Source organism: Lolium perenne, chromosome 7, assembly GCF_019359855.2.
Source record: "Lolium perenne isolate Kyuss_39 chromosome 7, Kyuss_2.0, whole genome shotgun sequence".
Taxonomy (NCBI): Eukaryota; Viridiplantae; Streptophyta; class Magnoliopsida; order Poales; family Poaceae; genus Lolium; species Lolium perenne.
The window spans coordinates 199,728,360-199,753,526 of record NC_067250.2 but is presented as its reverse complement, the minus strand read 5'-3'; the positions used below and the strand labels follow the sequence as shown (position 1 = coordinate 199,753,526).

General features: G+C 46.8%; 3 protein-coding genes and 1 long non-coding RNA gene across 5 annotated transcripts; 2 read left to right on the top strand and 2 right to left on the bottom strand.

Annotated features, from left to right (window-relative positions):
- On the top strand, window positions 1-967 carry LOC127314523 (uncharacterized). Its single transcript, XM_051345009.2, has one exon. The coding sequence runs from the start codon at window positions 110-112 to the stop codon at window positions 746-748; it is 639 nt and encodes a 212-aa protein (XP_051200969.1). The 5' UTR covers window positions 1-109; the 3' UTR covers window positions 749-967.
- Window positions 968-2,352: 1,385 nt separating this feature from the next.
- On the bottom strand, window positions 2,353-5,287 carry LOC127314524 (uncharacterized). The gene is made up of 3 exons (XR_007859715.2): window positions 4,739-5,287; window positions 4,495-4,642; window positions 2,353-4,002 (listed from the first exon to the last, which is right to left on the bottom strand). It is a non-coding gene; the product is annotated as an uncharacterized lncRNA (long non-coding RNA).
- Window positions 5,288-21,312: 16,025 nt separating this feature from the next.
- On the top strand, window positions 21,313-24,840 carry LOC139833110 (uncharacterized). 2 transcript variants are annotated; one of them, XM_071823283.1, is made up of 5 exons: window positions 21,313-23,343; window positions 23,557-23,644; window positions 23,712-23,877; window positions 24,002-24,106; window positions 24,298-24,840. In XM_071823283.1, the coding sequence occupies exons 4-5, from the start codon at window positions 24,096-24,098 to the stop codon at window positions 24,767-24,769; spliced, it is 483 nt and encodes a 160-aa protein (XP_071679384.1). In that variant the 5' UTR covers window positions 21,313-23,343; window positions 23,557-23,644; window positions 23,712-23,877; window positions 24,002-24,095; the 3' UTR covers window positions 24,770-24,840. The 2 variants fall into 2 exon arrangements, with proteins under 2 accessions (XP_071679384.1, XP_071679383.1); XM_071823282.1 differs by having other exon boundaries at window positions 24,280-24,840.
- LOC127315659 (uncharacterized) lies at window positions 21,335-22,609 on the bottom strand. Its single transcript, XM_051346129.1, has one exon. The coding sequence runs from the start codon at window positions 22,607-22,609 to the stop codon at window positions 21,335-21,337; it is 1,275 nt and encodes a 424-aa protein (XP_051202089.1).
- Window positions 24,841-25,167: the final 327 nt, after the last annotated feature.

The following is a 25,167-nucleotide window of genomic DNA, read 5'->3' as shown; positions in this document are numbered from 1 at the left end:
CTCCAACTCACCCACCTCCTCTCCTCCCAATCCAGCCAGCGCAGAGCCGACGAAGCAGAGCATACCCGGTCAGTCACCCGTAGCACTACTCACCGTCGGTCGATCCTCCATGGCGCCAAAGAGCAGCTCCTCTACTCAGCAGGCGCCCGCGGGCGGCAGCAAGGGCTGCTGGGGCGCGGAGCCGAAGCTCCGGGGCGTGCGGAAGCGGCCGTGGGGCCGGTACGCGGCGGAGATCCGCGACCCGGTCAGGAAGGCCCGCGTCTGGCTCGGCACCTACGACACCGCCCACCAGGCCGCGCGCGCCTACGACGCCGCCGCGCGCAGGCTCCGCGGCCCCGCCGCCAAGACCAACTTCCCCCCCGCCTCCCCCTCCGCCGCCGCGTCCGCCGCGCTCCTCCACCTCCACAACAAGACTACCGCGCCGGCCCCGACCAGCGCGGGTAGCAGCACCGTGGAGTCGGCCTCGTCCTCGTCGTCCCGGGACGACTCCTTCCTCGCGGCCGCGCCGGCGGAAGCGCTGCTGGAGCTGAGGCTGGGCACGGCGGTCCCGGAGCCGTACCTGTTCCTCGACCCGAGGACGGCGGCGGCCGTCACCGTCGCCGTGCCGGCGCCGGGCGGCTGGAGCGAGGAGCGGAGCGACAGCTCCGGGTCCTCGTCGTCGTCGGTGATGAACGCCGACGAGGCGTCCCCCGCCGTCGGCGTCGGGTTCGACCTCAACCTGCCCCCGCCGGCCGAGATGGTTATGTAGAACCAGACGTCCTACTTTCAGCCGGTCAATCGATTCGTTCGTTTCTTAGTCCGTCCATTCGCCGGATCAGTAGACAGTAATAGTACCAGTGGGTTAATTAGGCTTAGCCGTGTACTACTAAATTACTGTCCCTAATTGTAAATAGGCAGCTGCATCTGCCTTGTGTAGTTGTAAACTTGCATTGCAAGAGCAAGGAATTACAAGGTTTAGTACCAGAAACGTTACGACTTTGTATTGTTCGTTTTGAGATCAACAACAAACATCCGAGCTTCAAGCTGAAACTCGAGATGTGCCGACAAGCTTTGCTGAAAAAACAAGGGACTTGCGATCTGATCTGCAATTAGCAAAGAAAAGTTCGCTCAAAAGAATTAAATAAATAATAGACGTGCGTGCATCGTACGCGGCAGCAATACCATGAGCTGAAAAAGGACACGTCGTCGCGACGGCGCCGGCGCCGCCGACGGAGAGATAGATAGCAGCAGTAAAGAAAGAAGCGGCGCCGCCACTGCGGATGGACCTCCCAGTTGTCGAGTTGAGACGAAAGCTACGTGTCGACGAGGGCCCACAGTTGGGCGGCGGTGGCGTGGGGCGTGGAGCACATACACGCGCTCGGCCGCACCGAACGCGGCACGGCACCGACGCGGAAGGTGCGCGACGCCGGCCACCAACGCGTGGAGATTTGCTCACCTACACTTCCTCATGTCCTTGTTAATTAAAATTAAATCTACAGATCGCGACGGCTAAGCTGCACGTTAGATTACCCACGACGGTGGAAGTAAAGTTGGCACAGATATGATATGGCACAACAATTAATAATAAGAGACGTCACGTAAATTAGAAATTTTAATAGCAAATACATCATGTACATAAATTTACATTAAGATTTAAAAAATATTAAATACTCCTCACTGGATGATTCTGACTGCGATTCCGACGACGATGACGAGGACATTGTGTTGATGGTCGCCGTGTAGGACCTCCACGGAGAAGCCAACAAGAAGAGGAAGCGGAGGGGAGCCACCATTGCCGGCTGTGCATTCTGCGGAATTGCGCGCTCGACAACGAGATGTTGATGAACAACTACTTCGCCGAGGTACTCGTCTACCGTTCGCACCAATTCCGTAGACTCTACAGGATGAAGTGAGAACTCTTCGTCCGTATAGTGAAGGCATGCGAGGAGAATTCCTCTTTTTCACTCGTTAGAGGAATGCCGCCAGCCTCAACGGTTTTAGCGCCTACCAAAAAATGCAACAATGCGGATTATAGCCGTGCAATTACTTTGAATTACACAGACAAGTATCTTCGCATTAAAGAATATAATACGCCCAAGTTTTTGCGGACATTGATCCGTGTCTTTAGAGATGAGTGTCTCCAAGCTCCAAATGAGGAGGACACGGAGAGGCTCATGTCAATGAATGAAGCAATGGGCGGTCGGCCATGTTTGGGAAGCATGGACTGAATGCCCTATGTGACGCCCCGGAACCGGTATCCTGAGGATTTCAGCGATCCCGCCGAAATCCGCACGATATCGATTCAGGGACGCCATCCGACACGACGTGCGCGACAAATCACACACGTAATGCCAGAGGAATTAACACGAGCGGTAACATTACAACAGGATTACAATAGAGCTCACAAGATACATATATTACAACAACGACTCCAACGAGTCAAGATACAAATATACAATACAAAGATCCAAATCATACAGAAGATCGAATACGTCCGAGTACGGACAAGATACAAATTGGACTAAGAGTCCTGAAGATAACCAGTGGCGTCCATAACCCTGCCCAGGCCAAGCCGGAAGGGTAACCTTGCTAACGTCGTATTCATCGAACATATCTTCATACATGCCCGGTTATATCCCGTAGAAGCAGCAATAAGTACGGGTTCGTACTTAAAAAGACTTCAAGACGTATAAGCATTCGTCAACCAGTCGTCCTTTGTACTTGAGGCACGCAGGGGACTTAGAAGACGCAAGAGGAACGTCATAGGCAATATGGTGGAGTTAAGCGGCAGCGCAAGCACTAAAAACCTATAGAGACACTCTACAACATTCGTCTAATCAGAGAAGGTGAGAGAGCGCATAAGGTAACAAATAAAATACTACACAAACATAACCCAGCCGATTACACATATCCCCTCCAACAATTGCGAAGAGGCAATGTAAAAGGCACTCAACGGTGGACAAGTTTTATTAGTTAACGGTTGTAGTAAGGCTATATACTAATCAAGTTATTAGCAAGTTATTATCAACACATAAAGGTGTAAGTTGTTCTATGATCAAGCTATGCAATTCCAAGTCGTCCATAACCGCGGACACGGCTTATCGATAAGATGTACACCCTGCAGGGGTTGCCCAAATGTAACCATACGCATGCTCGAACCCACTTACTACAGGTGGAGTCTCACATCAAGACCGTTCCCAATGCAAGAGAAAGTTTAAATGGGAGCCACCCAACTAAGCTACCCGTGACGAAGTCTGACCGTACTCCGATACGGACCCAGAGGTTTGCGCCGGCGGCTAGGCGTGCGAACCACACGCTTCGCTAAACGTCCCGCAAGGTACAGTACAGAATATAAACACACGAAGGCAATAGGAAGTAAACACCCGAAGGTAACAGTAAGTAAAGCATGGCATAGGCAAATAAAACCAAGGTTGTGGCTCCCAATAAACAGACTCGAGGAAAGGTAGTGGGTGATGGGGGTCCCACTCCCCCACGTACGGGTAGAGCGCTCAATCTCGAAACAGATAACAAGAACTCGGGTCCTAGGGGACATTAGCAAGTCAAAGTTCCGAAGCTTTCGCAAAGGGGCTCACAGATGCCTCTGCTTACAATTTTAGTTGTTAACAATTAAGTAAAGCATGTGTATCTCCAACAATTGATATAGCATGTGATAACCTCCCAACAACCCAACATATCCCGATAAGATAACAGCAACGGTAACGAGATAAAACAGCACTAGCATGCACTACGACTCGCAAGGCAGACCCGATAACCAAACAATAGCTGTAGGAGATTGGTGGAGTCAATATAGGCTGCTTGAGGTAACAAGTGGAAGGGACACGTGACAAGAACGCAACTTAAGGATAGCATGAGGGAGAAGGCAAAATAAAATAGGTGAGCGACTTCTGCAGAGGCAGAAGTATAGGGGAAATGCTTGCCTGTTAAAGCTCGCCGAGGAACATCCGGAGAACTTGTCGTATCTCACAACACCACTTCGCGATCCTATCCGGGAAGAAGCAAATGCTACAACAACCAACGAATGCACATCTTACTACTATGGCGAAAGAATCGGCATGATCATGATATGATATGCATGGCATGGAAAAGATGGTGCGATGCAACTTATCCAATTTAATCGGAGTCGGAGTCCGGACAAACAATGAAGGTTGGAGTTGCATTTTCTACCGTCAAAGTTAAGGGTTGATTAGCATGAAAACACATGGCATGGGTGAGCTACTTAAATATTAAGCGGAGCGGGGAAACCTTAGGTGGATATCCGAAATACTCCGCATATATGTGAGGTGACATGCACAAACTATCACGGAATGACATGATGCGGAATGCAAACAGATGAATGGATGGCATATTCATGATCCTTGCATTTTTTTGATCGAAAAACATATAAAATACTTTTTAATCCGAGCTACGGATTGGGAGATATGATTTATGCAAGATTTGAATATTTTTATGCAAAACATAGGAAGAAGGAAAGGCAGGGGACGAACTGGGCCGGACCTATGTCGACATGGGCTGGCGCCGGTCTTCCTTGGCGACGAGAGGCACCTGGACGCACGAAGATGCAGGCTGGTGACAAGATCTGGGCCGGGGCCCATCAAGCGCCGGATCTGGATAGATCTGGGCCGGGGCCCATCAAGCGCCGGATCTGGATCAATGAGCCAGAGATCAAAAATGATGGCTTAAATTAGCCAAAGTGGGCATTTGATCCCAGGATCTGTTGTTAGGCAAACAAGGAGGTTACCACTGCGCTAATGATAGATTGTTGTATGGAACTGGGCGCGTGTCCCTTTGAAGCAGATGAGGCGGAGCTTAGGCAGGTCGGCCATGGCGGACCGAGATCCAGTCGACCACGAATCCGACGATTCAGGGCGAACCAAGGCGGGGGAGTTGGCGTCGGGGGTGCGCCTTGGCACGGGGAAGACGGAGGTGTGCTCGGTTTGGCCGGAGGAGGACGAGGGTGGCCGGAATTGAAGAAGAAGCTTGGAGTCCAGCGTGAAGAATCGGCGACCTTGCGCTCAACTCGGGGCCTCTCGGGACGATTCCGCGCACCAGAAGGTAGAGGACGACGAGGCGCATCTGCCGATGCCCTCAGAACGGCGCGGGAGGGTCTGTAGTGGCGGCGCCATGGCGAGGTGGGTGGTTGCTGTGGGGGTTTCTCTGGTGGTTGAAGAAAACGGGACAAGGAGGAAGAAAGAGATGGCGGCGCGAGGGAGGGAGAAGGGCTAGGGTTTCCTTGGGCGTTGGTGGAGGGGAATAAAAGATGGAGGAGGGAGCAGGTGGAACCAGGCGGGTGGGGAGGACCACGCTGCGCACGTTTCCAGCGTGAGGAAGGAAGAAGACAAGGACGAAAAGAAAAGAGGATTGAAGGGGTACGGGATGGAGGGTGGGCTGCCAGGGGAGAAAGAGGTGGGCCGAAAGGAGAGAGGGGAGGTGGGCCGCCGGGTTAGAAGGGAGAGAGGAAGACAACTGGGCCAAGAAGAGAGAGTGGCCCAGGGAGAGGGGGAGGGGTTTTATTAAAACCATATGAGAGGGAAAGATGGATACTAGGGTTTATAAAATAATTTTATTTTATTAAAACATAGAGGATACGATGCATGATGATGCATAAAAGAAAAACAACAAGCAAAACTAATAGGGGGTCCTAACCTGGGCCGTTACACCCTAGAGGTGAAAGAACGGCCCGACAACATGGCACATGCAGTTCACTAGTCATCATTGGCGTAGCTTACTGTAGGTCGGGGGGGGGGGGGGGGCACCCCCCCCCTGTGACGCCCCGGAACCGGTACCATGAGGATTCCAGCGATCCCGCTGAGATCCGCACGATATCGATTCAGAGACGCCCTCCGACACGACGTGCGCGACGAATCACACACGTGATGCCAGAGGAATTACACGAGCGGTAACATTACAACAGGATTACAATAGAGCCCACAAGATACATATATTACAACAACGACTCCAACGAGTCAAGATACAAATATACAATACAAAGATCTAAATCATACAGAAGATCGAATACGTCCGAGTACGGACAAGATACAAATTTGGGCTAAGAGTCCTGAAGATAACCAGTGGCGTCCATAACCCTGCCCAGGCCAAGCCGGAAGGGTAACCTTGCTAACATCGTCTTCATCGAACATATCTTCATACCTGCCCGGTTATATCCCGTAGAAGCAGCAATAAGTACGGGTTCGTACTTAACAAGACTTCAAGACGTATAAGCATTCGTCAACCAGTCATCCTTTGTACTTGAGGCACGCAGGGGACTTAGAGGACGCAAGAGGAACGTCATGGACAATATGGTGGGGTTAAGCGGCAGCGCGCAAGCACTAAAAACCTATAGAGACACTCTACAACATTCGTCTAATCAGAGAAGGTGAGAGAGCGCATAACTAACAGTTCTATACTCTGCAAACATAACCCAACCGATGTGTTCCCCCCTCGCCAGGAGGTACTTACAAAGGCACTCACACGGTTGTCAAGTTTTAACCATTTATTAGTGAAGTTGTACTAACTTACTAAGCAAGTTATTATTAATAAACAACAGGTGTAAGTTGTCTATGGTCGAGTCATACAGCTCCAAGTCGTCCATAACCGCGGACGTGGCTTATCGATAAGATTATAATCCTGCATGGGTGCCCAAATGTGCCCACACGCACGCTCAACCCACTTACGACAGGTGGATATCACGACACGCACTCTCCTTCACTACAACAATGTCCAGGAAGCCACCTAACTAAGTTAAACCCGTTTCGGAGCCCGATCGAAACTCCGACGCGGACCTAGCTGTTGCGAGAACGGCTAAGAGGATCAGAGCCCACTAGAGGATGACCTCTTAACAATATGTGCCGCACCTACGAGCGTGCAAGAGACAACGGGGTTACAAGGCACTCACGGCTTCCCCAAAAGTAACATCATATCATCTGACCACAAAGAAACAAGCTTGCACGCCCGGGAGAAACAAAACAAACATCCAAACTAGTTGTGGCCACTGGACAAAGCTGTAGATTCCGGCAGTGGTCGAGGGGAGACCCGGTAAGCATACCCACGTGTGGTTAGAGCGCTCAGTCTCGGAACGGATAACAAGAACTCGGGGTCCTAAGATATTTAGGAAACACAAGTGAGCCGTCATAAAACGAGCAGCTGACCCACCGATGCCTCCGCTAAACAATTATCAACAACTAAAGTAACCATGATTTTTCCCAACATATAACCCGATAAGAAAACAACAACGATAACAAGATAAGACAGCACTAGCATGCACTACGACTCGCAAGGGCAGACTCGATACCAGACAATAGCCGTAGGAGGTGGTGGTGGCAATATGGGTTGCTTGAGGTAACAAGTGGAAAAGACACGTGACAAGAACGCAACTTAAGGATAGCATGAGGGAGAAGTCAAAATAAAATAGGTAAGCGACTCCTGCAGGGACATGAGTATAGGGGAATTGCTTGCCTGTTAAAGCTTGCCGAGGAACATCCGGAGAACTCGTCGTATCTCACATCACCACTTCGTGATCCTATCCGGGAAGAAGCAAATGCTGGACAAACAACGTATGCAAGTCTTACTACTACGGATAAAGAAGATCCAGCATGATCAAGACGATATGCATGCATGACATGGCAACGATGGTGCAATGCATCTTATCCAATTTAATCGGAGTCGGAACCCCGGACACACAAATTAGGTTGGAGTTGCATTTTCTACCGACAAAGTTAAGTGTTCATTAACATGGCATAACATGGCAGGGGTGAACTACTTCAATATTAAACGGAGCGGGGAAAACCACGTCGGTGTTCCGAAATACTCCGCATATATGTTAGGTGAACATGCATGACTATCAACGTGCGACATGATGCGAGATGCAAACAGATGAATGAATGTCATATTCAGATTCCTCATATTTTTCTGATCAATTTTCATATATAACATTTTTAATTTGGAGTTACCAATTAAAAGTTATTAGCAATACAGTTTGTAGTATTTAAAATATAGTAAACATATTTATTTTAAATAGAAAAGGACTCGAAAACAATTTTGAATTAGGGGGGAGGACCCCGGGTTAGTTTACAGGAGATGCAGGGGGTTATGCTGTAAAGGGCATGGAACAGGGGCTGCGGGTTGATAAAACAAAATAGGCAGGGGCCCGGATGCAAAGCTGCTAAGATGCGGATGCGGAGGTGATTCTCACCGGGCGGGTAGCTAGGCCGTGAGGCTGGCAGGCGGGCCCCGCAGCCACGTCAGCGCCACGCTGGCAAACCTTCCGTGCACGGAGGGATGCCGCGCGCGTCGCAGGTAGCGGTGGTCACCGGGGTTCGGCGGCGAGCGCGCGGGCGTTCTCGGGCCTCCCAGCAAGCGAGAGTGGGCGCCTCGGCTTCGCCTCATCGGAGCGGACCTGGGGAAGGCGGCGCCGCCGGCTAGAGGTCATCGGAGAGCGGCGGCGGTGAGGTCCTGCGGCGGCGACGGTCGGAAACAAGATGAAAAGGGGAAACCCGGAAGCAAGGAAGGAAACGAGGGGGTCTGGGAGGTGCGGCTGCTTACCAGGAACACGCAGGCCTGCTTGGTTTCGCCGGAGGAGGGCCATCGGCGCCGGAATCGAAGAAATTGGCCGCCGGGCCTGAGAGGGGAACGGCGAAAACGGCGGAGATACGAGGCACGCGGGGACGATTCCTTCGGGGAGGATGATGAGGAGGATGAGGCGCGTCGATTGGTGGTTGCGGCGAGGCACGGGGTGGCCGGAATCGGCGGATTGACGGCGAGGAGGAGGCGGTACTGAGGGAGTTTCTCCTCCTCTCGTTTGGCTTGCAGGAGAAGAAAAAGGAGACGAGAGAGAGGCGTGGAGAAGGAGGAGAGAAGAGATGGCGTGGTCCAGAGAGGATAAGGAGAGGGGAGGGCAGGTGGGAGCGGTGGTGGCGTGGTGTTGCAGTGGTCCAGAGATGGAGCATGCCTCGGGCGTGCTCGCTTTTGGAGAAGACGCCAAGGAGCGTCTCGTACCGGTTCGGTGGAGGTAAGGTGGGCTCGGCAGAAAGGTGGGGATGGGTCGATGCGGTGCTGGGCCAGCAAAGGAGAAAAGAGAGTGGGCCGCCAGCTCGGGCTGAGGGGAAAAGGAAGAGAGGAAGGCTGCGGGCCAGAGAAGAAAAGAGGGCCAGAAGGAAAGAGAGAAAGCCCAAGGTTAGCTCTTAGGGTTTTATTTTCCAAAATCCTTTTGCTGATTTGAAAACTGGTTTGAAACATCTTTTGAAAACAGAGCAAAACAAATAAAGTTTTATTTTGAAAACATTTGAAAATAGTTTTATTTATTAGATAGTTTTGGTGTTAAGGTTTGTTGAATGAAAAAGACAAGGGGAGGTTTATTATAAAACCATATGAGAAGGAAACACAAATAGTTTTTATTGGAGAAATAATTTTTATTTAATAAAATCTTGTGCATGATATGATGCATATGCCATGATGATGCATAAAAGGAAAGCACAAACAAATCTAATATGGGGTACTACCCGGGGCCGTTACAATCGACACCACCAACAAGGAACCTCGCCCCGAGGTTCCACGTCAAGCCAAGGGGGAGTTGGTTAAACTATCGAGTCTTCTTGTACCATGTTGACAATCACCCGACCTCGAGGTGGAACCTTCTTCTGGCGAAGTGTTGATCTTCTCGACACCACTAACAAGAATTCTTGCTCCATCTAGAGAGGTCGACACCACTAACAAGAAGTCGTTGTTTCGTCGATGATGATGCACTTCTGTTGAGATCCTCCGAAGATCGGACCTATTAGGATAAGGCAAAGATCGTCCAACCCACGTCGGAACCTAAGACTCAGAGAAGCAGATAAGAGAAGACTCAAAACTCGCAAAGGTAAGAGGAGAAAGAATAGAGGTAAGGAGAAAAATCAGAGCTAATCAGAACTATCCAACGAATTATCAGAAAATAGGTTTTCGACACTAGACACAACAACGTCCGTTGGCAAGGTTATCCTACAGGCTGGACTAATGGGGTACCGTCAACCTATGCTCTGATACCAACTTGTGACGCCCCGGAACCGGTACCATGAGGATTCCAGCGATCCCGCTGAAATCCGCACGATATCGATTCAGAGACGCCCTCCGACACGACGTGCGCGACGAATCACACACGTGATGCCAGAGGAATTACACGAGCGGTAACATTACAACAGGATTACAATAGAGCCCACAAGATACATATATTACAACAACGACTCCAACGAGTCAAGATACAAATATACAATACAAAGATCTAAATCATAGAGAAGATCGAATACGTCCGAGTACGGACAAGATACAAATTTGGGCTAAGAGTCCTGAAGATAACCAGTGGCGTCCATAATCCTGCCCAGGCCAAGCCGGAAGGGTAACCTTGCTAACATCGTCTTCATCGAACATATCTTCATACCTGCCCGGTTATATCCCGTAGAAGCAGCAATAAGTACGGGTTCGTACTTAACAAGACTTCAAGACGTATAAGCATTCGTCAACCAGTCATACTTTGTACTTGAGGCACGCAGGGGACTTAGAGGACGCAAGAGGAACGTCATGGACAATATGGTGGGGTTAAGCGGCAGCGCGCAAGCACTAAAAACCTATAGAGACACTCTACAACATTCGTCTAATCAGAGAAGGTGAGAGAGCGCATAACTAACAGTTCTATACTCTGCAAACATAACCCAACCGATGTGTTCCCCCCTCGCCAGGAGGTACTTACAAAGGCACTCACACGGTTGTCAAGTTTTAACCATTTATTAGTGAAGTTGTACTAACTTACTAAGCAAGTTATTATTAATAAACAACAGGTGTAAGTTGTCTATGGTCGAGTCATACAGCTCCAAGTCGTCCATAACCGCGGACGCGGCTTATCGATAAGATTATAACCCTGCAGGGGTGCCCAAATGTGCCCACACGCACGCTCAACCCACTTACGACAGGTGGATATCACGACACGCACTCTCCTTCACTACAACAATGTCCAGGAAGCCACCTAACTAAGTTAAACCCGTTTCGGAGCCCGATCGAAACTCCGACGCGGACCTAGCTGTTGCGAGAACGGCTAAGAGGATCAGAGCCCACTAGAGGATGACCTCTTAACAATACGTGCCGCACCTACGAGCGTGCAAGAGACAACGGGGTTACAAGGCACTCACGGCTTCCCCAAAAGTAACATCATATCATCTGACCACAAAGAAACAAGCTTGCACGCCCGGGAGAAACAAAACAAACATCCAAACTAGTTGTGGCCACTGGACAAAGCTGTAGATTCCGGCAGTGGTCGAGTGGAGACCCGGTAAGCATACCCACGTGTGGTTAGAGCGCTCAGTCTCGGAACAGATAACAAGAACTCGGGGTCCTAAGATATTTAGGAAACACAAGTGAGCCGTCATAAAACGAGCAGCTGACCCACCGATGCCTCCGCTAAACAATTATCAACAACTAAAGTAACCATGATTTTTCCCAACATATAACCCGATAAGAAAACAACAACGATAACAAGATAAGACAGCACTAGCATGCACTACGACTCGCAAGGGCAGACTCGATACCAGACAATAGCCGTAGGAGGTGGTGGTGGCAATATGGGTTGCTTGAGGTAACAAGTGGAAAGGACACGTGACAAGAACGCAACTTAAGGATAGCATGAGGGAGAAGGCAAAATAAAATAGGTAAGCGACTCCTGCAGGGACATGAGTATAGGGGAATTGCTTGCCTGTTAAAGCTTGCCGAGGAACATCCGGAGAACTCGTCGTATCTCACATCACCACTTCGTGATCCTATCCGGGAAGAAGCAAATGCTAGACAAACAACGTATGCAAGTCTTACTACTACGGATAAAGAAGATCCAGCATGATCAAGACGATATGCATGCATGACATGGCAACGATGGTGCAATGCATCTTATCCAATTTAATCGGAGTCGGAACCCCGGACACACAAATTAGGTTGGAGTTGCATTTTCTACCGACAAAGTTAAGTGTTCATTAACATGGCATAACATGGCATAACATGGCAGGGGTGAACTACTTCAATATTAAACGGAGCGGGGAAAACCACGCCGGTGTTCCGAAATACTCCGCATATATGTTAGGTGAACATGCACGACTATCAACGTGCGACATGATGCGAGATGCAAACAGATGAATGAATGGCATATTCAGATTCCTCATATTTTTCTGATCAATTTTCATATATAACATTTTTAATTTGGAGTTACCAATTAAAAGTTATTAGCAATACAGTTTGTAGTATTTAAAATATAGTAAACAGATTTATTTTAAATAGAAAAGGACTCGAAAACAATTTTGAATTAGGGGGGAGGACCCCGGGTTAGTTTACAGGAGATGCAGGGGGTTATGCTGTAAAGGGCATGGAACAGGGGCTGCGGGTTGATAAAACAAAATAGGCAGGGGCCCGGATGCAAAGCTGCTAAGATCTGGATCTGGAGGTGATTCTCACCGGGCGGGTAGCTAGGCCGTGAGGCTGGCAGGCGGGCCCCGCAGCCACGTCAGCGCCACGCTGGCAAACCTTCCGTGCACGGAGGGATGCCGCGCGCGTCGTAGGTAGCGGTGGTCACCGGGGTTCGGCGGCGAGCGCGCGGGCGTTCTCGGGCCTCCCAGCAAGCGAGAGTGGGCGCCTCGGCTTCGCCTCATCGGAGCGGACCTGGGGAGGGCGGCGCCGCCGGCTAGAGGTCATCGGAGAGCGGCGGCGGTGAGGTCCTGCGGCGGCGACGGTCGGAAACAAGATGAAAAGGGGAAACCCGGAAGCAAGGAAGGAAACGAGGGGGTCTGGGAGGTGCGGCTGCTTACCAGGAACACGCAGGCCTGCTTGGTTTCGCCGGAGGAGGGCCATCGGCGCCGGAATCGAAGAAATTGGCCGCCTGGCCTGAGAGGGGAACGGCGAAAACGGCGGAGATACGAGGCACGCGGGGACGATTCCTTCGGGGAGGATGATGAGGAGGATGAGGCGCGTCGATTGGTGGTTGCGGCGAGGCACGGGGTGGCCGGAATCGGCGGATTGACGGCGAGGAGGAGGCGGTACTGAGGGAGTTTCTCCTCCTCTCGTTTGGCTTGCAGGAGAAGAAAAAGGAGACGAGAGAGAGGCGTGGAGAAGGAGGAGAGAAGAGATGGCGTGGTCCAGAGAGGATAAGGAGAGGGGAGGGCAGGTGGGAGCGGTGGTGGCGTGGTGTTGCAGTGGTCCAGAGATGGAGCATGCCTCGGGCGTGCTCGCTTTTGGAGAAGATGCCAAGGAGCGTCTCGTACCGGTTCGGTGGAGGTAAGGTGGGCTCGGCAGAAAGGTGGGGATGGGTCGATGCGGTGCTGGGCCAGCGAAGGAGAAAAGAGAGTGGGCCGCCAGCTCGGGCTGAGGGGAAAAGGAAGAGAGGAAGGCTGCGGGCCAGAGAAGAAAAGAGGGCCAGAAGGAAAGAGAGAAAGCCCAAGGTTAGCTCTTAGGGTTTTATTTTCCAAAATCCTTTTGCTGATTTGAAAACTGGTTTGAAACATCTTTTGAAAACAGAGCAAAACAAATAAAGTTTTATTTTGAAAACATTTGAAAATAGTTTTATTTATTAGATAGTTTTGGTGTTAAGGTTTGTTGAATGTAAAAGACAAGGGGAGGTTTATTATAAAACCATATGAGAAGGAAACACAAATAGTTTTTATTGGAGAAATAATTTTTATTTAATAAAATCTTGTGCATGATATGATGCATATGCCATGATGATGCGTAAAAGGAAAGCACAAACAAATCTAATATGGGGTACTACCCGGGGCCGTTACACCCCCCCCCCCCCCTGATTTGGCACTTCTCTGAAGATTTTTTTTGGGAGAGGTTAGATTAGGAATTTTTGTGTGTTTGCCCCCCTAGCCATCCTACGCAAGCTCCGCCACTGCTAGTCATGATCGCGATCCAACAATCGTGCTTCAAGCAGTCGCCTCGCAAGATGAGTGCGTTCTTCTTCGCTTCACAGAGTTGTTCGGCTCTCTCAAAATATCAACGTTATCCGGAAACCGCATCTATTTGCTAGGCTTGCTAGTGGTGATATTCTGGCTTGCAACTACACTGTCAACTGCCATTAGTATACCCTGGGGTATTATCTAGCCAACTAGAGTTATCGGTCGCATTCATGAAGACGACTAGGGAGCCCAAAAACAAAATGGAAGCTCATTTTGCAAAAAAAAAAAAAATTCAAGAAGCAGCTCTGGAAGAGAGCTTTTGGTGTTTCAAGCTAGGTTTGATGTTTCAGTTGTTTGAGGTTCTGCTTGCTTTTTAGATAAGAAATCCCTCTACAATAGCCCGACTACGTGTCACACGTGTGTGTGATTGGACAGGACAGGCAGACACATGGTCAGGTCTGTAATGATATGGCTGCGCATTAGTGGCAGATGTATGGCTGCTAGTCTCTCTCTTTTTCCTCATTTCATTTCCTATTTCTGTGTTATTTGAACTGTTCTTTCCATTCAAGACCATCTGTTTGTTTGTTTAGTTATTTGATTTGAACAAGTACTGTAATTTCAAATGTTATTTTGTATGATGTTCGAACAATAGCACAATGGCAGATGTATGGTCCGAAATGTTTTTTTTTTGAAAATCGGAGTATATTGATGTTAATTTGGTCCAAAGTCACAAATATAAAGATAAACAACAAAATCATGTTTTACGGTTTCCCTATGCAGAATAGACACCTCATAGTGAAATCTCTACTACTTAAAAAATAGGAAGGTGTTTCATCATCAGACGGTACGTCGTTTCCCTTCGCCGTGAGTCGTCGCGCTTCGTCGCACGCCGTCCACATGGGCCAGACCCAATGAAACCTAAACCTTGCCCCAAAACTATCGCTCTCTCTCCCCATGACGGCGTGACCTTGGCGGCGGCGCTACCTATTAGTTGCCAAGCTAGCTAGCGATGATTTTAACTAGAGCCTAGCCAGTTGGAAATAGAAGGAATTTCTCAATTTAGAATGGCGATTTTTTTTTACAAATGGTTTGTTCTTAAGATCATTAAGTTAATTCTGTATGAATTTCGATTTGTGAATATTACATAAGGAAGATTTTTCTAAGTTGATCAGGTTTGTACACTCAATTTACTATTACCTTTTAGAAGGAAAGAAAAGCTAGAACTGTGTGCCAATATTTTTTCTCTTAGTATTTTGGCAATCAGATTGGAAAATAGCTTCATCCTCATAGTAATGTAGGTTTCATTTAAAGGAATCATGAACTCTAGCTTTATATACTTTTGATCTAAGTAAATAAAGAATATATTCCTTTTTCTAATTAGTGGTATTTGGTTTGTCCAGATTTATCAAAAGACAAATGCCCAACAACTATTTTGTTATATTGCGTCTTGCATTCTAAAATTTCTGTTTAGCGCCTACATAAGGAGATCACGGACCAGTGAAAAAAGGGTTTGGATCGAGTGGCACAACAAGTTAGAGAAATAGACACAGTTGCTTGATTGGTCCGTAAAAAAGAGGATAGTTTCTTGGATGGATTAAGGCTAGAGAGGTTTTCACCATGTACTGCAGAAATATAATGGTAGCCAACTTTGGGACACATATATCGTAGTTGAAGCTGTACTGGCCATAGGACTCATATAAGAGTTATGTACTACTCTTAAACTAGCTCATTAGTGGTCCTACTCTTCAATTAGCTCTTAAACTAACTCACGACTGCATAAGCAGTTCTCGGGTAAATTTTTGGTATTTTTCTGGAAAAATCAATTTACTGTTTGATTTTTCTGTTACTTATTATGAAAGGTTCTTCTAGACTTTAGCTACTGGTATCATCATATACATATAAAGCTGCATGGATCTTCTCTGCTAATCATGGTTTACCTGTATCAGACTACACCATAGTAGGATTAAAAGGTATCACCGCCATTCCAAAACACAATAATGTCCCGGTTTTGCACAGAAAAAATATTTACAGGTAGTTTAGGATGAATGTACATTACCTCAATATTTACTATGAAATTTATGTTTCCTTTACAACAGATGATCATTGTTATTGTGATGTTTTCCCTCCAGGTGTAGCAACTTACAAATGCACTAAATGCTGAGAAAGATTTGTATCGCCTAACATCAATTCAGTGTGCTAGCATGTAGATCTGCTCAGGAAATTATTCTTTGCATAGATCTGCTCAATGTGCCAGCATGTAGACCTTTGTCCTTACTCCCTCTCCACCTGTTGATTTATTTGGTCAGTACATTTTGTTGGAAATTGTTTACTCATCATGAATTGTCTCTTATCTTTTTTTTTTACATTCTCATCGTGAATCGTTTCTATGTTTTTTTTACTTGTTTCTATGTTTTTTTTACTTGTTTCTATCTTTCAGTTTTTAGGAGATGGTATGATGGATTCAAGTGAGTCTCTCAAAGGGTGAAAGACACATATTATTGGTTTTTTAAAATTTAGTTTGTTCTGATTCATATAGACTTAGAAAATATCAAATCTTAAGTTTGCAAAAAAAAAAAAGATGTTGGCGTGAAGATGTGCATAATTGGCGGTGAGAAACGTAGATAATGGATAGACAACGGCTATAGGTGCCACGCCTTTTAGTTTTATGTATTGAGAATAATAAGTCGACACCATGTACCTATATAGTCGCATATTTGATTCAAAGTTACACATAAATTCAACACCTACATATATGAACCAATCTTACCTATTTGTTTAAGCTAGCATTTTGAGTCATTTGTTGAACATAGTTAGGACATTGATCTGTACCATTTGAGACATTTTGATTGAACTCACAGCTTTCATGCTATGGCTTAAAAAAATGAGAGTGAGAGGCAGAGGTGAAGGGGGAGTTTTAGCAATCCAACTTGCATGCTCTTCCCCTCGGCTAGATGGTGATCTCATTAAAATGTTGTATAATAGAGTGTCTTTGTTTGCATATCATCTACATCATCGAGGTTTTCACATGCATTATGTTTACATGTGAAGGCTCCCGTAGGTTATTGCTGAGTTCAGTAGAGGGGACCTTATCCGCGATAATTCCCAACGAATTAATAACAGTACTATCTAGATTAATGTCTTATACTTCTTGATGTTCGTCCATGCAACGCACGGGCATTCAACTAGTGAAAATTATAAAAAAGAATATCCGATTCTGCGGCATGTTATGTCATTGTCACATCTAACGTTACAAAACTCGGTTTGCGGTTTACCTCATCATCATTACTGTTTTGCGGTTTCGCGTGTTTCCGCCATTTCAGGTTTCGTGATACCAGCAATTTCTTCACAGGATGCAAGCACGACAGAACCAGTATGATCCCTCACCACTTCGCCCTAGACGGCCAGCCCATCCGATGCTCAGCTTGAAAGATTGCAGCGTAAACATCACGCAAACCTGATCACACTGTGGCGAAGTCCACTTTGGAGCTGGTGAAAACTCGCACTCTGCCGAGGATTTGAAGCAATATTGAACAATATTCTCTACCTAGACCTTGATCTTGCCAGCTACACGCATCGGATGAAGCTGGCCCAGTCCATTCGTGGCATCCTTCCTTGCTTTACCACATATGCCAACCAACGCAACTGCCAGAGTTGTTGCTTGAAGAGGTGCCGCCCGCTCCAGGAAGTTGAAGATCACCCTGTCAAATACAAAGGGGGGCACCACTGGAGATGTCAATTCTCCATTCCCATTAACGACATACCTAGCTTAGTTGTTTTGGGAATATAGGTGTAATAGCATCTCCAACGGCAGTAACAGTTTTCAGCCCATTATCTAATTATTTTGACAATTTTTGTAACACAAAAATAAACACATAGATCAAGTAAATATATAGCCAAACTGAAAGTCTCTACATAAAAAATTATGGTCAGCCACCAAGTCCAGCCACCAACAAAACACCACCAAGTCATGTTCGAACATCTAATGCATAAAAATCAAATGGAAGACGTTGGCTCTTCTGTCGCCCCGGCGTTAGCTCTCTAAATCTCAGTTTTAGAAATGTTGTACCAAACCAATATTTGCACTTATGAAATCACCTCCCATGTGCAGCAACTTGAATCGGCTTGAGACTTCAGCTCAACTACCAAAACCAAAAAATAAGAAGATTTTTATTGATACAGAAGTTTCAGGGAACAGGTTAAGTGAATATACCAAAAATTTGCTGTTCAATGTAGGAAAAAGAAAAGAAAGAACTCCAGAACATGACAAAATTATAAGTGAATAAGGACATATTCCATGCTTCTGCAGGCAGTGTGATAGGATATATGCCGTGCATAAAGCTATGAACCAACCTTCTACACACTTAAAAGCCTAAAAATATGACCAGAACTACGTACTCAACAGACTTCGCTGTGGACTATTGCTAACAAGGTACTGATATGTTTTAAAGATGTAGATTACAAAAATAATAAAAGAAAAACATCAAGGTTTTGTTCGAAATAAAGAAGATGCACATGACCAGATGCAATTCTCATACTCCCTTCATACCGGATTAGAAGGCAAATCCTGGAATCAACTCCCTCAATTAACTACAACGTGTGGGCTAGCCTATAATCACTCCTCTCCTTTCCTTTCGCCAAGCGGTTTGCATGTCTCGTGTGAATGCTGCTGCATGCAGTGTGAAACAGAACTGGTAGATCTTTTTGCCATGCATGAAACGCCCGTGGGGCCTCAACTGCTAGTTCGTCTCCTCTAATTACTAATCGGAACGTTTAACGAAGCAAAAAAGGAGCCAATCAACAATTGTCTAGGTCCCGCTGCACCAGGTCGTTTTTAGTACTCCCTCCGGCCCGAATTAATGGGCGTGGCCGCATCTTTTACAAAACGACCCTTGTAATATTTCCGACAAACAGCCGAGTTCGGCGTCGTCTCCCCCGCGCCACACTCCCCCGCCGCTCCCCTGTGCCACACTCCCCCGCGCCACACTCCCCCGCCGCTCCCCCGCGCCGCCTGCCCCGCCCTTGCCCTCGCCGGCCGCGTTGCTTCCTCCTCGACTCCCCGCGTTTCTTCCCCCGTCTTCCACCAATCGGAACCTAACGAGGAGGGAGATCAAAGGTGAAGGGGATCCCTTTCCCCCCAAGCTAATCACTTTGCCGGCTCCGGCGGCCGTGCTCGTGGACGGCGGGGCCAATCCATAGAATAGCAGCGTCGGGGCGCGGAGCAGAAGGACGCTGGATCCGGCGGCAGCGAGGCGCTGCTGGAGCTGACGCCGCACCGGATGGCGGTAGGCGACCACGCGGGCGTACGGCCTCCAGTCGTCCATGGCCATCGGAGGAATGACCTCAAGCCCGCTGCCGTCAGCTGCCGTCTGCGGCGGATCCAGCGCGCCTCGCCACCAGCAACGCACCCGGAGAAACGACCTTCTCCTCAAGGACCGCAGCTACGATCTGGGGGAGACCGGAGCAGTACCGGAGTCCACAACCTCGCGTACGTTCCATCGTCCTCCTACTGCTGCTCTGTACCCCAATTGTCTACTGATTTTATTGCTTGCTAGTCTTATCCCAATTTTAATGACTTCGATCTATTCAAGATTCCGGTCTGTGCGAGGCTGCGAGCTGCTCTTGCTGATTATTATGCTCGTCAGTGCCCTGGATCTTCGAATTGACCTGCTCTTTCGATGTACCAGGGCAGAGCAGCAGCCACATCCTGCTCCGGGTAGACCTAATTATGGGGGTATTTCGTTTTTGGAAACCGATTGTGTGTGCTGTCTGTGGTAGTGTGCTCCAAATTGAGTGCGGATTTCGCTTAACCATGTGGGGATTATTGTTGCCATTCTCTCTAAATCCTGTCGCATACAGTAATTAGCGTCAAAATGTAGCAACAGCCTGGTTAATTATCCATGATAGAAACTCATCAATTCATTTGTTTAGGACCTGAAGCTTGTGAATAAATTGAATGCTGAATTTTCTAGTTCAGAAATAGCTAGGTCTCTCCCTGGAAAAGAAAAGGTAGTTACCTCTCATATAAACGTGTTTTATACCTTCTTCCAATGCTAGATAATGGTTGTCCTTTGTGGTATTCCAGGTCAAATTGAGGGTGCAATCTTTTGCTTATAGTAACTACATTATAAATGTCTTCACTTATACCTTCCATGTAGAAATTGCAAATAAAATCCTTAATGAGGAAGCACCAGACTGAATGTCTTGCTATGGTCTTTGACTCTCACATACTACTGACTATGAATTGTCAAATTGTCAATACAACTGGTACTCCTTACTGAGTGTGTTGTGTGTGTCAAATTGTCAATACAACTGGTACTCCTTACTTGATCTGTCTCCCTGCAACTTAGACCATAAGTTGAATTATCTATCTAGTTGGTTAGTAAATAAGATTGAGGAGTATTCAGTTTCTTAACATTCTTGTGGAGATCTTGAACAAAACAATTGGTCTATCTAGTTGGTTAGTAAATAAGATTTCTGTTTAGTAATTTCCATCTGCTATATATTGTATCCATTTGGAGTAAATAAGATTTCTGTTTAGTAATTGCCATCTGCTATATATTGTATCCATTTGGAGTAAATAAGATTTCTGTTTAGTAATTGACATCTGCTATATATTGTATCCATTTGGAGTAAATAAGGTCAGCTTCCAAGCGCCCGCCAAGTGCTTGCGTTTATTCCTGTTACATCCTGCTGCCTCTTCTTTTCGAAAGCAGCAGCTTACATTGCCCTTATTTTCAGATCATGACAGACCACTAAGCAAAACTGGGAGAGCTGATGCAATAAGTGTTTCTGATAAATTTACAACTGTTTATAATTTACAACTGTTTGCAGTATGCCATATTTATAATTTACAACTGTTTGCAATACACCATGCTTATAATTTACAACTGTTTGCAATACACCATGCTTATAATTTACAACTGTTTGCAATACACCATGCTTATAATTTACTCCTCTTGATCCTCTTCTTCTCCTTAGGCTTCTCTTTTTCTATTAATGGTTGTTTTCCCTTCCTCTTCTCCTGCTTAGGCTTCTCTTCTTCTATTCTTGGTTGTATTGCAGCTTCAAATTCGCCTATTTGTGTTTCCCGGATGAGGTCAAGTTTCTGTAAATAGTAGACATAAAATTCTGTGAGTAAGAGCACCAGTTTAGACCTATCTTAATACAGATAATTACAAGCAATAGGACATTGACATACAGTCTTGACTCGACGCGATGGACGGATAATGCTTGATGGGTCCTTCAACCATGTGCTATATTCTTTTGCTGCGATAATAGTGTCATCGTCCACAATTAATTGGAATCTTCCTTTTCTCTTTGATGTTTTCTTTGCTTGTGCAACCTTGATCTTTGTCTCCTCTTCCTCCTTTAGTTGATTCTCATATTCCTCTATCAACTTTAAGGTTTCTTCATATAGTTCGCTATCAACCTCTAGTGTGTCAGGCAATACACAAATTAGTGAGACTGTTGGGTGCACTCTCAAATGCCAAGGATTGGATTGAACTGAAGAAGCAGAGATCCAGAACATTCACATCTGGGGAGTTAGGAGGTTGAAAAGTCAACCTAATATCCAATCCTGAAGCTTTTACGGCGGCTTGAAAAATAGGATCATCAGGCGGAACATGTGTTCTTGCATTGTCCTGTTGTATCCATATGGTTCCCACGTCTCCATCATCGGGCCATACTTCAACAATTGCTGGAATTACCTTCTCACAGAGGTATTCCCGCATCACGTCTCTAGTAACATTGAGATTCTTTAGCATCAAATCGTCTTTTGTCTGATACTTTGAGTTGTACTTGGCCACATCCTCTACGACAAAAGCCCAAATTCCGACCTTTCCGTCAAATGTCATATTACCTTGTGCATCAAATCTTGGTCTTGCAACCAGAGTTAGGAACATCACCTTACCAATGTTGTTATGGTTATGGATAGTGCGAACTGGATCCGGTTCTTCTGGAGTTAGGTAATATGTTCGATTACGCTTTGTCATATCAAACCATTTTTCGTCCATATGCATTATGTTCCCCATCATTTTGAAGATAAGCTTTGCATCTGTTATTGATGGTTCATCTATCATTGAGATGCAATATAGAAGTCTTCTGAGTCTATTTTCCAAAGATAGATATGGCTTCAGACTATTAGTATGGCGCCTTAAATCGCCCCATGCCAACCGTCTTTGAAGTGTCGAGAAAGGGACATCAAGGGACCTTGCTAGCGCTCTCAATGTACCCCTTTTGTTTAGTGGAACTTTAGGCACCCTTTCGTCGAGATTAAGCTCTCTCCTCTTTCTTCCACACCTTCCCTTGCGCTTGTTTGAGAAATCAAGCACTTCATTTCTGTCCTCTTGATCTATGGCCTTCTTCCATGTCTTCTCAACAGATCTAAGACTTATTCCCAAAAGTTGAGCGACAATTTCTTTATCGGCCTTCACCACGGGTCTATCATTGCCTAGAGCTTTGAGTGCAATATATGCAGCAAATTTATAACTCTCCGGTATATCTTTATGGTGCCTCTGCACACCATGTTCTTGTTCTTCCTCTAGAATCTGTTCTGGCTCCGCATCATGTTCTTGTTCTTGGTGTTCTTCTTCTGGAACATGTCCTAGCTGAGCAGCATGTTCTGGAGTATGCGGACTGAAGTCGAGATCCAGATCCCTCCCTGCATCATCCTGCTCTTGTGGAGGAGTTAAATTGATATCAAAGAGGAGGACCATTTTCTCCTATTGTGGACTGGGCGAGCTGCAGAAAAGATAGAACAGAGTCATTACAACCATAAAGTTTATGTAGCTAGAAGTTAGAGATAACACATTTATTTGTGCATAGGAGTTCAATTTTTATTTGTGCATTTACTTGTTAGGGTAAGTCTTGATTGTTCATGTGATGCCTCTATGCAAATATTCCTTTGATTCAGTTCAGTTCAGTTCAGTCATTTAGATTGTTAGTTTTAAATTAGGTTGAGTATCTTTGAGAAGTAAAGCATATTGTGTAGCTAATATTAGCAATGGTTCAAGTCACCAGTACTGTAAAACAACTAGCTCTTGGCATATGCCAGAATTTGACACATTTATGCCAGTACTGTAAAAGCAAACACAATTTCCACTGCAAGTTGTGAAATGTTGCCTTACTCATGTATGTTTCTCACCTTGCGCTACTTACTACCCAGTTCCTAACTTTTTTGTTTTTATCTTGGTGATTTGGGCGAAAGGAAATGACTACCGTTCCGGGTTCTCTGGTCTGGGAGCTTGTCAAGAAGAACAACTGCTTCCTGATCAAGCAGTTCGGCAACAGCAACATCAAGGTGCAGTTCAGCAAGGAGCCCAACAACCTCTACAATGTCCACTCCTATAAGTTCTCTGGTCCGTAGCTGCCTGTGCTGTTTAAACCCTTCTGTACCTATAGATCCAGTGTGGTGCTTACCGATGAGCTCCGCGACAAGATCGTCAAGCAGGTACACCGGTCACCGTCTGATTTTTGTTTCTCGTAAGAATGCTGAGTCTCCTGTGTTCTCCTTAGTTAGCACCTTCATGGTGTCATATGTAGATACAAATGCAATCTCTGTAGTCAGTGTCCAAAAGCATCTTCTAATCCTGCATTCGCGCAATACACAAACCATATTCTGAATGGTGCGATTATCTGAAAGTGAACTGTTTCGAATTTGCAGGTGGAGTACTACTTCAGCGATGAGAACCTTCCGACGGATGAGTTTATGTTGAAATTTGTCAAAAAGAACAAGGATGGCTTTGGTAATGGTAAGTACTCTGTCATTTCTTCAGGACATCTGCGTCGCCTGTTCTGAGACTGCATAACCTTTTGCAGAGGCCACAGGTTCTGCTACAGGAAGAGTGGCAAGGATGATAGCAGCCAGGACCCCATGACCCAACCTGTCAGCTCGCCCTTGAGCAGACAGAGCCTGTCCACGCTCACAGGGTTCTTCCTGAAGAACCAGGAGTTCCGCAAGATGGCCAAGGCTGTCAAGAACCAGGTAATACCACTACTCCTTGTTTGTGCATGTGCTCTTTACTTCCAACATTTTTACTGCTGGTCTAAAACATATGGAACTCTAATAACCGCCAATATTATGCTGGTCCTGGTGTTTCATTTGATAGAGCCTTGTCTGGCACATGGAGCTGAAAGATCAAGTGGTACTGAAAGTCTGAGACAACATGGGGTACGATAGATACAGCAATTTCCTCCCAGGACATGGTAAAAAGGTCAGCATTACAAGCTCCATATATTTTTACAACATTGAAAAATAGATCCCACCTACGGGAAGCCATCTTGCATCTGTTAATGCCCAACGCTGGTATGCGTACCATGTCCATGTTGCATCTTGGATCTGTTAATGCCTAGCGCTAGTAATTTTGCAGCTCTGACAGAAAAACAGGTGGTGTCATTTTTGCAGAGACAAGGTTCTCACCGGCAGGGCCCCCGTCCCCGGCGGGTTGGTTGCAGAATGTAGCAGCAGCAGCACGATCGACCGGCGGCAGCAGCCGTTGCAAGCTGCTCCTGCGCGTCCCCCGTCCACGGCGGAGCAGGGCAACGTCCCGGACCACGACGCGAGGGGCACGGACGGGACGGCCGCGAGCGCGGACGAAGGCGGCGGAGTGGGTCTCCAGGAAGAGGAGGCCAAACCTCGACGGCCGCCGGACGACCTCGACGGCGCAGTTGGTGTCGAGGAAGAGGAGCTCGGTGAGGTCGCCCACGAGGCCTTCGCAGGGAAAGGAGAAGCGACCGGCCGGCGGGCCCTCCGCGGGAGCCTCCCGACACCGAGCGGATCCGCCCCGAACTCCCTCTCGCCGGGGAGCTGCGGACGGCAGCGCTGCGCCGTCGGCCTCCTCCTTGAGGAAGACGACTCTAAATTTGGACCTGATTGAAAATTATTTTGAATTCGCAAGGGGGTTATTGTAAAAACAACTTATAACACTCGCCCGAACAGTAATTCGGGTCGGAGGGAGTAACTGAAATCCATCATGTTTGATGCGGTGCATTAAACCTGAGATAAGTGGATCTGCAAATTAGATAATTAGGTACATAAATACGAAAGCTTGAAACTCCAGGTCCAGGCCCCTAGATAGTATGTTAAACTAGAGCATGCCAGGCTAACAAATGTTAGCCTTGTAGTCTCTCTTTCTTTTTTTTCGGTTGTTATTTGTTTGCTTTAATTTTCCTTTCTTTCTTTTCTTTTTTTGTTTGTTTTTAGCTTGGCTACGCTGTTGTACTGCCTGCTTTCTTTGCCGTTTCTTCTAATATACAAAGATGCACACTTTGGCGT